The sequence below is a fragment of the Neopsephotus bourkii genome, unplaced genomic scaffold (genome assembly GCF_033783945.1).
Source record: "Neopsephotus bourkii isolate Nb327-2 ecotype Australia unplaced genomic scaffold, CSIRO-AGI_Nbou_v1 NB_107, whole genome shotgun sequence".
Classification (NCBI taxonomy): domain Eukaryota; kingdom Metazoa; phylum Chordata; class Aves; order Psittaciformes; family Psittacidae; genus Neopsephotus; species Neopsephotus bourkii.
The window spans coordinates 2623271-2637427 of NW_026900624.1; the positions used below are offsets into that span (position 1 = coordinate 2623271).

Here is a 14157-nt window from a genome sequence, read left to right on the forward strand (position 1 = left end):
AAACCCAGCTTTTGCAAAGTAAACACATGCAGTTTTGGATGAAAATGAAATGAAATGAATGAAATGAAATGGGACTTCCCCAGGAGCTTCTTGTGCCACAATCCCTATCTCATGAAGCCCACCTGGGGTGGCAGTGCATTGAATGTGGAGGCATAGCAAGGTTCATATCCAGTGCTTGGGAGAAACTGTCAAGCAGTAATGCTGCTCCTTCTAAGCAAACGGTACCTTAGAAATTTGGCTGGGCCTTGTAAGAGGCAGTGTAACCCTAACACTGTTCCTACTCTCAACGCAAACATCTATATTCAAGGGTCACAGTAGAGCTAGCAGAAAACAAAAGAAATACCTAATTTTGGGTTTTGTTTTGTTTTTTTTTCAAGAGAAATATCTCAGGGTAACATCAGGAATTTTTACTTCTAACTAAACAAAAGATCATTTCAGTTTTAACTAGCATTCCCTGTTACTATATTTCTGCTTCCTTGTGGATGTGAATTCTGTTTGTACCCTTTGTTTTCTTCTGTTTGCTTGCTTGATTGCACTGTTTCTTAGTTCATAAAAGAAAAAAGAAATTGGAAGGTATTAAAAAGGGTGGAAAAGGAAGTTTCCAGTTTCTAAACGAAAACAAAATAGAAACCCCTTTGGTTTCAGTGTAAAATCCAGCAAAATAATGATCTTGAAATTCACAATTTGAAACAGTTTTCTTCCTGAGTTTCTTAACATTGGAAAAAATACTAATTAAAAAAGTGTTTTGAAAATTTATCTTTTTTTTCTTTCTGCATAAAAGAAAATGCAGGAAAGGGACAAAATTCTGATAATCTGAGAGGTGCTTCCATTTCTCCTCCTGCTACTAAGTTGAACAAAACCCACCTCAGGCATTTAAAAATAGAATTATGAGAGCAATGTGGACCGCTTCACCTTAACCCTTTCCATGGCTTCCCTTGCTCTTTCCAGGAGACACCAAATATAGCTGTGCCTTTGCTATACCCGGAGGCCAGGCTTGACTCCCCCCGAAGTGTGGGGAGGTGAAAGAAGTGAGTTTCATCTGGAAAACTACTGTCAATTTTAATTACGGAGAGCTTAAGCCCTCTGACCAAAATAAGAGGAACTGCAACTACTGTCTGACTTTAGTACATAACAGTTAATCAGCCCTGGTTGAGCCAAAATAGGTCCAGGTTGACTTGAAAGGTTAATGGATCTTCAAACTGCTTTAAAAAAGACTTAGATGGAGTTTCAGGGCCACAGCGAAACATGAAACCAGGCCTCTTTGGTGTGGCTTTGGGCTTGTTACAAACATCTTGCAGAGCTTGAAAACTGCTTTTGATGATCAGCCGAACTTCCCGTTCCTTAGTTTAATCCTATTTTTCCTGATTGCACTCCTTTGCCCCACCCTAAAGTGAATGCTCTGTCACCAATCCACTGTGCTTTCTGTCATGCCCTTTCTGTCAGTTCATAGCAAAGGCTTGCACATCCAAGGCAATTTCCTCAAAGGTCAGTTATACAACCCTTCTAGTAAATTTTGCTGCTCTTTTTCCTAAGACTTTTTTTTTTTTCATATCAAAATACCTTCCAACTTTTGCACAGCTTTCTCGGTTTTTCTGCTGTGATACAAAATGCAATGGAATGCCTCAGTATTCTCGTTGGCTGAGCACAGTGCCTTTCCAAGGTTTTAGATCATTCCTGGGGCTGATCAGGTATTGCTCCTTTCTAAATTTCTTTTCCCCTCTGTATATCATGGCTCAATACCACTATTCCCCCAGCATGCTAGCTTGTAATTTCTATTTTGACTTTCATTTTGCAATTTTCTGCCAATATTTTATGTCTCCATCTCCCCAACAGAGATTGTATTTCTCTTTGCTCACTGCTGTTTGCATCCCCTCCAAATTCAGCTGCAAATTTAATTTCTTTGCTGCATGGCCCTGCCACTTTTAAGAAACAGCAATGAAAAGATTAACTAAACATGCAAGGAGTTTAATAGCTTAAATTATCCACTACCATGATGTAGTTCTGGTGCTTTCTATTCTTTTGTTTATAAATGACTTCTCAAAGAAAAACAACAACAACAACAAAAGGCAATTGCTAAGTATGGGAAAATCTTATTTCTGTAAAATTAGCCAGGTCTAGTCAAGTCATTGGAATTTATTGATTTAGCTAAGAATACGACCTTTAAAATTCTTGCTACTTTGGAGAGTTTTCAGAGCTACACAGTACTAATATGTAGACAAATTTCAGCTTTTGTGGACATTGTTTACCCAACTATGGCTTTAATTCTTTGTCATGACTAAGATGCAGCTGACTGCTCATCTCAGATGGCATTGTTTTTATTTCTTTGCATTTTGTGCTTGTCATTTATCTATCACACTTCCATACAGCATTACAGATGGACTTCACTGATACAGCTAGTACATGAGAACCCCAAGTAGCAGCAGAATACCTGTATGACCTTGCAAGCATCATGACTTTTGTCTATTCCAGTTTCTGTTCTTTAAAGCGGTAACAATGGCAGCCCTCCTACTTTGTTGGTATTAATATAAATGCTTACGGAGTGCTCAAATATCAGTGACATGAGAATGGTAAAAGAAAACAGAAGATAATTTACGCTGAGAATATTTATGGAAATATATTTGTTGAGATGCCTCATTACTCTCAAAACAGACAATCATCTCCCACGCAGCATCCAGGCTATCACACTGTGATGCTATTGTGCCTTGTGTGGAGAAAGGAACTCTTTACTTTTGCTCTCTTAGTAGGGCAACAGCATCCAGCTCTTTGAGGGAGAAAACAAAGGATGTCAGGCTATATATCTGGGACAATAAACACCTCACAACATTCCACAGATGTAGAAAGTAATGAACAGAGACTGACTTGACCAAACTCTTCCACTGAATCAGAGAAAGCAGGATACCAGTCTCCCAAAACCTTGTTCTGATCTTCTCAATACAGAGATCAATTAGTAAACTGGTTAATGCAAAATTATACCATGGCAATCAAGGTAGACACAGACAGGTGTAAATATCATGTCACAAAAATGTCAGTGATGAGTGGAATTAAAACAGAAAAAGGTGTGTCTGTGACTGAGAAAAGCCTGCTTACTTCTGTAGTTGATTATAGACCTGGGGATGTAGCTAGTATGGTTGACATTGTACCAGACATTATTAATAGTGAAGTCCCTTGTTGGGACTGCTAGAGGATGCTGGGGAGTGTCAAATGCCTCCAGGGAGGTTTCAAGTGCCCTGAACTCCAGACAATGTTGGTGGTGGGGGAGGAAGGTACAGGGCCAAAACCTAACAGAATTAACTTTGCACAAGGTGTGAGAAGCAGCTGCTGTTCCAACTAGTGAGGTGAGCACGGAGGAACTGCTTCTGACCTTTTTCTCTTGGAAACAGGCAGGTATGTGTAAGGTGATCACTTTTTGATCTTCAGAAAGATTTATCTGTGGAAAGATCAAATATTATAGACACACATGCCATTGCAATCAGCTGTGTCTGAAATGAGCCAATATTGCCATGGTTCTACACAGCACATTTAACTGTTCATAAAACATTGTCCCTCGTAGCAGATGTATTATCACAGAACTGTCCCTCAGAAAGTTGTCACCAGTCAGAAAACTTCCCTCAATGAGCAACAGGGTCACAGTCACAATAGTAATCATAAATAGTATTGTAGATTGGTTCAAAGTGCGGATGATACTTTTCATACTTGGGTGAACAGCTGTCTTGATGTGCTCTGCTCAGTCAGTCTTTTGAAGAGGAAAAGGAAATGTCAGTGACTCAGAAGACTGAACTCCATTTCCAAAAGAGATTAGGTATACACCGTTCACTTGAGACTACTGGGGCTCAGTGCTCAGATGTGTCTTCTCTTAAAAATGGCCTTGAGTAATGCATAGTTAAAAACTGACCTGCTGCAGAGATAAAGAAAATTTGGTGGCCTGGGCCTCATATACAGTGCGTAGCTGCATTCTCTGGCCCATTTGCAAGAGGAATGCATTAGTTTCAAATTCCTTCACTAACTTACATTTTGGTTGACCCTGAGGATGGGAGGGCTAACACTTAAAGCTGCCGTAACTCAGTCCCACTTGATTTTGTCTCTGAATTCTTCAGCTTCTTAGTGGGTCTGGCTATTGTGAAAGCTTTAGCTTCAAAACGTATGTGTTGAAATTTCTGTATCTTGAGTAGTGGAAATGTTCAGGAGGGTCTTACCTTCTCTAGAGGCATTCAACACTCCACAGCAATCTACTTTAATAAATTCTTCTACAGGACTATATTGCCAAATAATCAGTTACTATTATGAGATACAGTGCAAATTTTCATATGCAACTATTGTATACTTGCATCTTTCTGAATATTCAGAATGCAGTGATATTTTTCTTGTTTGTACCTTTTCAATATCCTCTCAAGCACAGAGGAGAAGAGCTACATTTCTTCTCAACATTTTTATTAGGATGAGGGAATCAACAGGGTATTCTGCTACTTGTTGCTTTCTGTGAGTTTGTGAAAACAATGCTTAGCAAGCAATGAGAATAATTACACTGTCATCTCTGGCAAAAGCCTGAATAAGCTGTCAGCCACCACAAATGATCGTTAGTTACTTGGTCTGAAGAGCAAAAGCTGCTCTTAAATTTTTCAGAAAGTGCCAAATACTTCAAGCTGACTTACATAAATCATGTTGGGATTACAATGCTGAACATGAAATTCACCAGTCACTTTTCCTTCTATTCCAGTTCCTCTTAGCAATGATTTAGAATTAAATGCTTAGGCAGTCTCACAGAACTTTGTTATTTTCACAAAACATATTAAATGACACTTTGCTCTTCAGCTGCTTAGACTGTTCAGAAACTGATTAAAATAAAGCAATATTTTTTAATCACCACAAACAAAACTAAACAAAACTTTCCAACATTATGTAAAGTGTTGAGTCTGAAGAAAGCAGAAAGTGCTCTGCCAGAGTCTGTTGGAGATTCATTTATCAATGGAAGTAATAAGTAAGCTTATTTATTTCTCCTAAATTTAGGCTTCCTGAGACACCTAGATTAGACAGCTCTGTTAACACTGCAATAATAAGCAGGAATAAAACCATTAAAATAAAGTAAAACAAACCTATGGTTGAAAGACCAAACAACTTTGTAATGCATGAGCTTTTTTGATCTGGTGTGCCACAAATGCCAGCAATCTTTAAGTCAAACTTGTTTAGTGCAAATTAACAGCTGACTCTATATTACCATCCATAATGCCTAATTGTCTCTCAGTTCAACTTCTTGTTCTTTTAACAATCTTCTTTGCTTCTGTTGGATGTTCATAATCACTTTTGAAAGCCTGGGTAGTATCTCTGAATAAGGGGAAACTACCACTATGCAAAGGAACTAACTCAAAGAGACTAACATATCTTTCCACCTTCATGTCCAATGCTTTTCTAAATTCCACATAGCAGTGTTTTCTGAGCATATTTAGAGGCTGATTTGAGAGCCATGTGCTTTCACCCCCTTTATAATTAAATTGAGCAAGAACTCAAGGCATCCCAACATCTAGAAGGGCACACAGAGCAGCACAGCACAATAGCAGAGCTGGTCCAAAGCTTCTCAGTGGACAAAGAAAAAAACCTTTCTGGAATATGTCAGCAGCCCTAGATGAACCCCCAAGATACAAAATGGAAAAGGATTGGGTGATACAGGAGGAAAGAGACATAAAACAGGGTGGATATCCCAGTAAGAAGATTGTGCCAGGCTGCTTATGCTCATCCTAGGTAGCTGCTTACTATCTGTGGCACAGGCACAAACTGAGACAAGTAGTCTACCATTATGTCCAGCCACTATTGAGGCCCCAATCAAATGATGAGTTTGACATAAACTAAAAGGTCAAAAAGGGATGCCTTATGATGTGAATCAGGAGAAGGCACTGGATCAGTTCTGGATTCACATCATCTAAACTGTTCTACAACTACGTGGCTTCTAAGGTATGTAGTAGGTACTGCATGGTAAGATGAATATACTGGTTCAGATGTATGTGTTGTTATACCCAATATATACCAGAGACCCATTAAAGTTATGTGCCTTCATACACCTCACTGTTGACTAGCTGTGTGTCAAGCTGACCTGACAGCCCATGGAAACAGAAACTGAGGTCAGGTACCTGCATTAATACTCTAGCACAATCAAATATCAGGCAGAAATGAAGTGGAAACAGTCACTGATTATGGTCTTCTCTATCTGTGTCTACTAACATTACTTCAGTTGATACTGGACTAGTGAGCATTCTGCTGGACTGTGCTTTTATTCTGAAGTCACCATGAAATGATTGCTTCTGCCTATTTGGGACCTAGACCCAGGCCCTAAATATAGTATTCTACTCTGTACTTTCTGTAGGAGTGTAAATAGCATTGTGTCCATTTCTAGGACCATTCATCACACTTACTTGACTGTGAACAGTCCACAAACACAGCTAAAATGACCCTTTCAGAAATTTACATATGGAAAATTTCAAGAAGAATCTTGAAGAGCAAGAAATGTGTCTCACAATGACCAGCTAAGTAGAAAAAGTTTGGCTTGAACAAAATTTGCTTTTTTACTTGAAATGAATACTTTAGATTTTAAGAATTTTTAATGAAAGAACAGAAAAAAAATCATGTGAAGGAATAAATTCTTGGGACATTTTTGTACCATTCTTCAAAAAGCGAATTATTGCTAATTGTGCTGGAGTAGCTTCTACTAAGGTACATACAAGTCTGTGCCCCAGGAGCCTGAAAGTTAGGTTAGTCTTCTTTTAGACAGGATGCCTCTGTTGAAATCTTGCCTCTGAATGCAAGTCTCCTCTATAGGTAACTTACTCACTAGCCCATAGTGACTAAGCTCTTTTTCTGTTTTGTGAATTCCATTGTGTAACTTCAGAAGCACGTCCAGAACACATTAGAATTATTTGCTTTGAAAATAAGAAAATGTAAACATTTTAATATTTTACATTTCCCTCACCTTATTAGTTTAGCAACATACAAAAATAAAAGGTAAAAATTGCATATCTTCAATTTAGACAGGCACAAAGTTCTATTTTTGGCAATGAGCCATTTATTAAAAAAAAATATAGTCAAGCCCTACAAACCAATCCACTTTTCAGATGACTTATACTCAAAATAGAGCCAAAGCCATAAACCAGCTGCAGTTTCCCAGTAATGTCCATTTCTCCTAGCTAGAATAGTTCTTTAAGCATGTTCTGAGGTGCTGGACTTCATAGACAGCCTGACAATTTAAAGTTATGGACTGGGATTTCTCAACTTTCCACTTCTGAATCTCCTAGTCCCTTGGAGGGACTCCCTGAAAACTGCAGTCTCACCAAGCATTTACATTTTGTTTCCAAATTTTGCACCCTGAAACAGTTCAGAAAAAGATAAAAATTGGTTCTGAAACATTCTTGCTTTTGAAGCAAATAATTAGCCAAGAGGTAATCAACCTACAATTTGAATTTCAGACTAACTTAACACCCTTCCCTCCAAATCCACATTAGCTTCAGAAAAATACTTCTAAACATCTTCTTTACATTAACAGAGTTCCTCCATGGACAAGAAAAGTAGCTTATTTGAACTGATCTAATTCTGAGGTCCCTTGTCCTTCCTTTTTGTGCACATCATGACATTAAAGAGTCTGCAGGAGCTCCAGTCTTATTTTTCCAACCTCATCACCTGCTCCAACTTGTGTATTTAGCTAGTGCCTCTTAGTTTTGAAACTAAGCAGACCAGTGATTACATGCAGCTGCATGTTGGCATGAATAATGCTTTCAGCTTTTCGGCTGAGCATTGTCAAAGCTTTGTTCACCATCCTATGGACCTGTGTGTCATACTTTATGTGGGTTAGTCCTTTTGAGTACTGTAAGGCAATCTGCTGAATGACAGCTGTTTTGTAATATTTTGACTGGTTTTAAAAACAAATAATTTATTGAGGGAAGACCAAACTGAACAAGAGTCCTTTTATGCAGCACAGCCTCGGTTCTGAGATCCATCTACGTTAAGTTCATATTTATTTAGGTATGACAGTAATTGTATGGTAACTAAAAATCTTGGATTTTTTTTTTTTTTTCCCCCAAAGCATAACATTGCTGCAAGCAGCAGTCTAGATTTAGGTGAACTCATACTGTGACAAACTGAGAATGGAGAAAACACATTTCTTGTCCATAAAAGGACAGATCACACATCCGCAGAGGGTAGCTCTGATTTTGCTGCAGTTCCAAACTATGAAGTGGGGACTCTCTGTTGCTAAAAGGAGTTTCACTTAAAGTGGTTAGAGGATTGTCCAGTATTTTTTTCTTTTTGTTTTGCCTTCTAAAGCAGAAAATGGTGGGTTGTTTTTTTTTGTTTGTTTGTTTTGTTTTTGTTTTTTTTCCTAAAGTGGAAAATTTTCAATTCAGGAGGTCTGATATTTCCACAATTTCTTCTGAGAAAACCAGAGAATCCATAGCGTCACCAGTTGAGGGAGGGGATACATCCCTCTGTGTCCAGTTCTGGGCTCTCCAGTGCAGGATAAACATGGACACACAGGAGTGAGTCCATAAAAATGATTAAGGAACTAGGGCATCTGTCATGTGAGGAGAGCCTGAGAAATCTGGGGCTGTTCAGCCAGAAGAGAAGGCTCAGGGTGATGTTGTCAAAGTATAGAAATACCTGATAGGAGGGAATAAAAAAGATAGATCCAGGATCTTCTCTGGGGTGTCCCATGAAAGGATGAGAAGAAATGGTGTGTTTTGAAAGGAAGCATTTGTTCCCATGATTTAGTATTTTACATTGAAAATTGATCTAATTTAAATGTAAATGCAAATAGAAAATATAGAGTATCCACATGGAAAAAATGTGGATACATCCTTAGATGGATGCACACAGTTTTCAACTTCACAAACAGGGGGGCAGAAAGATTTAACAAGAAATGACAAATGAGCTTCTAGAAGATGCTCGAAAGCTAGAATTACAAGGACAGTACAGGAATCCATAGAGAGCAGTGGATGCCAAAGTACAGTACCACAGAGAAGAACCACACCTTTAGGCCCAGTTTTTAAAATCTTGATCTTGACTTCATTTTGATCTCTTTGAACAAGATTCTTCCACTGGGGGGAGAGAAGGGAGGGATGGAATGTGAGGGAGGGAAAAGGGGTAAACGGAAGGGAGGCAAAAAGATAGGAAAGCAGGGGAGGGGAAAGGGGGAGTCCTCCACCCGTCCTTGAATATTTCTGAATACTGTCAGGTTTGTTCCACTCTATATAAATGTAATGAAGGAACTTCATTAAAAAAGAGCAACAACATAAACCCAACAAAGCAACAAAGCAACAAACAAACAAACAAACAAACAAACAAAAACCCCAAAAAACCCACAAACAAACAAAAAAAAACCCCACCAACACAAACAAAACAGAAACAGGCCCCAGCCCTGCAAACAACTGGTACAAAATGGCCTGTGGATCCGTCTGAATTTCCCACTTACATTATAGAGGCTTTCTAAAGTTCAAACTATAAGAAACCACACTTTGCTGCTTAACTGCATCCTTTTCCTTCAAGAATGTATTCTAACACCAGAGAGAGAAAGAGAAAGAGCTATTGAAACATGATATATATTTCCAAGTCTATGATAATGCTCTTAGGGTAAAGTCAAACGCAAGCCATTTGATGAATAGGAATTTGATGGATCCAGGAGATCTCAACACACAAAACTTGGCAACAGTTAACAAAGACAGAACTTCCTCATTTTACACCATTAGATAGTCTGCTACTCTGCATAATCTCTTAATTTTGAAACTAAACCACTCTGTAGAATAGACTTAGTGAGCGTAACTCTGGCCTCTCTCTACTGCCAAGACCTGGGTGTACTATCCTAAGACCTAACTGACATATATGCCACTGTGCATGGAAAAACGAAAGGTCATCCTGAAAAGTTCATGCAATACAGAAGAAACACTGGAAAAATAAAAAGAAAAGAAAAGAAAAAAAAAGATAGAAAAGGGTTACACTTATTATAAATATATAAATAGTACCTTCAAAGAAACACATAGCCTATGTACATCTATGAAGTGCAGATTTTATTAAATTTTCATGTTTACAGCCTCTAATAACCAATTTTCTATTTAATTGGTTTTATATTGACTTTCTGTTTCTCTGCAGATCTTACAGGTGAACAAGGTGATGTCCATCTTGTTTTATGTGATATTTCTTGCTTACCTTCGTGGCATCCATTCTACCAACATGGATCAAAGGAGTTTGCCAGAAGATTCAATAAATTCTCTTATTATTAAACTCATTCAGGCAGACATTTTGAAAAACAAGCTTTCTAAGCAGATGGTAGATATTAAGGAAAACTATCAAAACACACTGCAGAAAACAGACCCTCAGCAAGACATAGATGGAGATGAAAATGTGAAATCAGACTTCCAGCCAGTTATCTCAATGGATACAGACCTCTTAAGGCAGCAGAAACGCTACAGCTCTCCCCGAGTCCTCTTGAGTGACAACACACCGCTGGAACCACCACCACTGTACCTCATGGAGGATTACATTGGAAATTCTGTGGTGGTGAACAGAACCTCCCGGCGTAAAAGGTACGCAGAGCACAAAAGCCACAGAGGGGAATATTCTGTTTGTGACAGTGAAAGTCTATGGGTCACGGACAAATCATCTGCGATCGACATTAGAGGACACCAGGTAACTGTTCTGGGAGAAATTAAAACAGGCAACTCTCCAGTTAAGCAATACTTTTATGAAACAAGGTGTAAAGAAGCCAAGCCTGTAAAAAACGGCTGCCGCGGCATTGATGACAAGCACTGGAACTCCCAATGCAAGACATCCCAAACCTATGTTAGAGCACTGACTTCAGAAAACAATAAACTGGTAGGCTGGAGATGGATAAGAATAGACACCTCCTGTGTGTGCGCATTGTCAAGGAAAATAGGAAGAACATAGATCTGCATCTCTTTGCTATATAAATTATTACTTTAAATTATATGATATGCATGTAGCATATAAATGTTTATATTGTTTTATATATTATAAGTTGACCTTATTTATTAAACTTCAGCAAATCTACAGTATATAAGCTTTCTTTCTCATAAACAAGAGTAAAGGGTGTGTGCCTCTGCTGTGGGCAACTCTGGGTTTTTTAGACTATGTGACACTGCTTGTTGGCAGCATACCATAACCTTACTGTAAAATCTGTGTAAAATCAGTATTTTTCATTCAGTATTGTCAAGCCAGTGACTGTCGTTTAGTAAACTTGTTAAAAACCAGATCAATGTCAAGAGTTGTGTACATGCGTATATTCCCAGCTTTATACATTCATGTTGAATTGGATGCAATGTTGACTCCTCACCACCAAATAGAAATGGACCAAAATACATGTTGTAGCCCACAGATGGTGTCATCACTATAGACATCAAGTATCCATAAAATACAATTCCTGTGTATTATGCCTGTTTTGCCAGTGAAATGATCACTTTCCCTCTGTAAGCATTTCAGAATGACTGCTAATAATCCAGCAACTTTCATTTATGTTTTGGAAGCACATTTGTTTTGCAACTGTTTCTAATGCTGCCAGTTCTTCATAGAAAAAATATGAAAAAATCTAAAATATTCTTAGCAGAAACTTAATGAAGCCAAGAACAAATTTGAATGGATTTTTAATGTAATACATAAAAAAATATTTCTTCAGAATTCACTATTTATTTTGATCAGTGTCTTCCTCCTCAGTTATCTTCTGCTTGCATTATTGGATCATTCTCTTTGTCTGTTTTTAAATTAGAAACAAAGCTGATGGTGTCTTAACCTTAAAAGAGCCCTTGGTTTGGAAACTGTAGTAAAGAAAGAGATAGTATCCTGGCATGAGTATCAAAGCCATACACCCTTACAAAGTTGTTCTCCTCATCAATCTATTCTCCATTTTTTGCAGAGGGAAAAGCGTGTAGAATTGCTCAACAGACCTGGTACCTTTCATAGGTGAAATAATACACCTTTTTCATCATTGTCATGACTAAAATCCAGGTAGCCCATAGCTATAATGAAGTTCTTCAATTATACAGGTGAGTTGTTACTTAGAACAGGCTAAGCACTAGCATATATACCTCAAACTCTTCCTAGTATTGTCATATAGGTCCACCAGGGCCATCAATAATTACAGTACTTGAAGAGGTGGTCTATTATACATAAGCTGTATAATGTCCTGGATGGGATCCCACTCCCATAAAACTAAGTAAAAGTCTTGTCATGGCTATCAACAGAATTAAGATTGGACTGCATATATTATCTGTGTCTAGCTAGATCTTAGCACACAGTTAGGGCTGAAAAATGCCAGCCATTGAAAAAACATTACAGCTGCAGTGGTCTTAGGTTTTTACACTACAGCTTTCACTCTTGTAGAGTGTTCAGCATCACAAATGTCAATGAGATCAGAGCACTCAAAACCAAGGTGGTGGGATGCCTTTGTTCATACAGCTATCACTACTGGAGAACCAGCTTCGAATCTTGGACAGGTCATCAGAGGCAGCAAATTGTGTGGTCTCCCCTAATCCTTTATAGAGAGCGTTCCACACTGCAAAACCACCAGAGAACCGGAGAGGTCGCTCATGAGGTCAAGCACTGGAATAGAAATGCCTTTAAAAGCCAGGTTGGAGCTTGTAGGTATAATTTTGCAGGGGAGGCCATAAACAAAGGTTTTGAGAACCATCTCAATTTTCAACAGGATGCCAGTGTATTTACCTCACAGGAAATATCATCACCCCACAGTACTAAATCCTAACTTTGCTTCAAGAAAAAATAACTTCAGAGGTTCGATAAGAAGGCAATTGTTAAAAGGAGAGAATGCATTATAACAAGGAGCTTATTATCTAATATATTGGAGTAGAATTTTTCCAGTGTTCTCCTTCCTTGGCAAACATTACAAAATAACAATAAAAAAATCCTGGACAGAGCTTTTGTTAGCTTTACTGGTAGGAAAGTTGAAGTTTTCAACTAAATTTTTCTGCTTAGGGAACAAGCATATTTTGGAGAGTCCTGTCCCACTGAAATTTTTTGCAAGTTAAAAGCCTATTTTTATGCCATCAATTCTCAAATAAAGATAATTTTCAGATGCTGTGAGTAATTGAAAGCAGATATTGTCATAGATCATTAACTTTAGAGATCTCCGTGCTTCAATTCCAGATAGGTCTTTCTCCATATGAGAAGAGGAAGCAAGAAGACTAACTTAGCTCAGTTAAATCCCATTAATCAGAAACTACTTTGTTTTTACAGTGTGGATGGCACACTTGTTCACATCACTGTAAATCCAGAGAAAGTCTGTTGAAGACAGGAGAGAAAATGTAGGTTTGTAGCAATGTAAACAACATCAGAGTTGATCCTAATGCCTTTATTTCTGCTCATGGAAAAGGAAGGGATGTTTATTCTTTATAGGTTCAAGGAAAATGATTTGTCATTTCCCACTGTAAATCTGGTAACAGAAACTGGTCTTTGACTCCTAACTTTACCAATGCACCAAGTATTTTACAAGTGGCCAGCAAAAATGTATCAAAATAACTACAATGCCTGTCATCTGAAACACATTAAATGAGAAAGAAGCATAGTGCACAAGGTTATTAGATCGGCTGCCTCTCTCCCACCTCAGTACAACAATGAACGGAAGTGTTACCTTCTGGATCTGATCCAGCTTCCACTAAAGTCAATGGAAAAATTCTCACCTTCCCCAGTGGAAGCTGGATCAGGCCTTGAGCAAAGAAAAGCCTGCAGATCTCAACCAGAGAGCACAGCAATCACACATCAGTGACGCATTCTTGTAAATCCTGTGTACGCATAAGATGCTGTATAATTTTGTAACTATTTTGTAAACAAAGCCTGTAATAAATTTGTTAAGGCCTAATTCTGTTTTCACTGTAACTGGGGATGGTTTTATTGTCAACTTCAGTCATGGCACAATGAATTCAAAGTCCGTATCCAAACTTTTTGTATGTGTGTTAAGTAATTAAGCAAAATATTCATCTAGCAATGCTAGTTTAATTTAAGTATTCTAAAACCCACTCCCATTAGGCAGCTCAGATGCTCTGTGAATACTGTTTTGCCAACAGATCATTATAAACACACATTTTATTTAGCTTTCTCCCAAACAACCGAATGCTATTCTGAAATTGCCTGTCTGTGTCAAACTGTATTTTCTCCATTTTT

At 38.1% G+C, this 14157-nt stretch overlaps 1 protein-coding gene across 1 annotated transcript in view; it reads left to right on the top strand.

Moving 5' to 3' along the window:
- NTF3 (neurotrophin 3) overlaps positions 1-13872 on the top strand; it is a 51251-nt gene extending 37379 nt beyond the window's left edge. The window contains exon 2 of the mRNA XM_061357981.1: positions 10120-13872. Coding sequence (XP_061213965.1) covers positions 10120-10914 — 795 coding nt within the window. The 3' untranslated portion in view covers positions 10915-13872. The remainder of the gene's footprint in view (positions 1-10119) is intronic.
- The last annotated feature ends 285 nt before the right edge of the window (positions 13873-14157 follow it).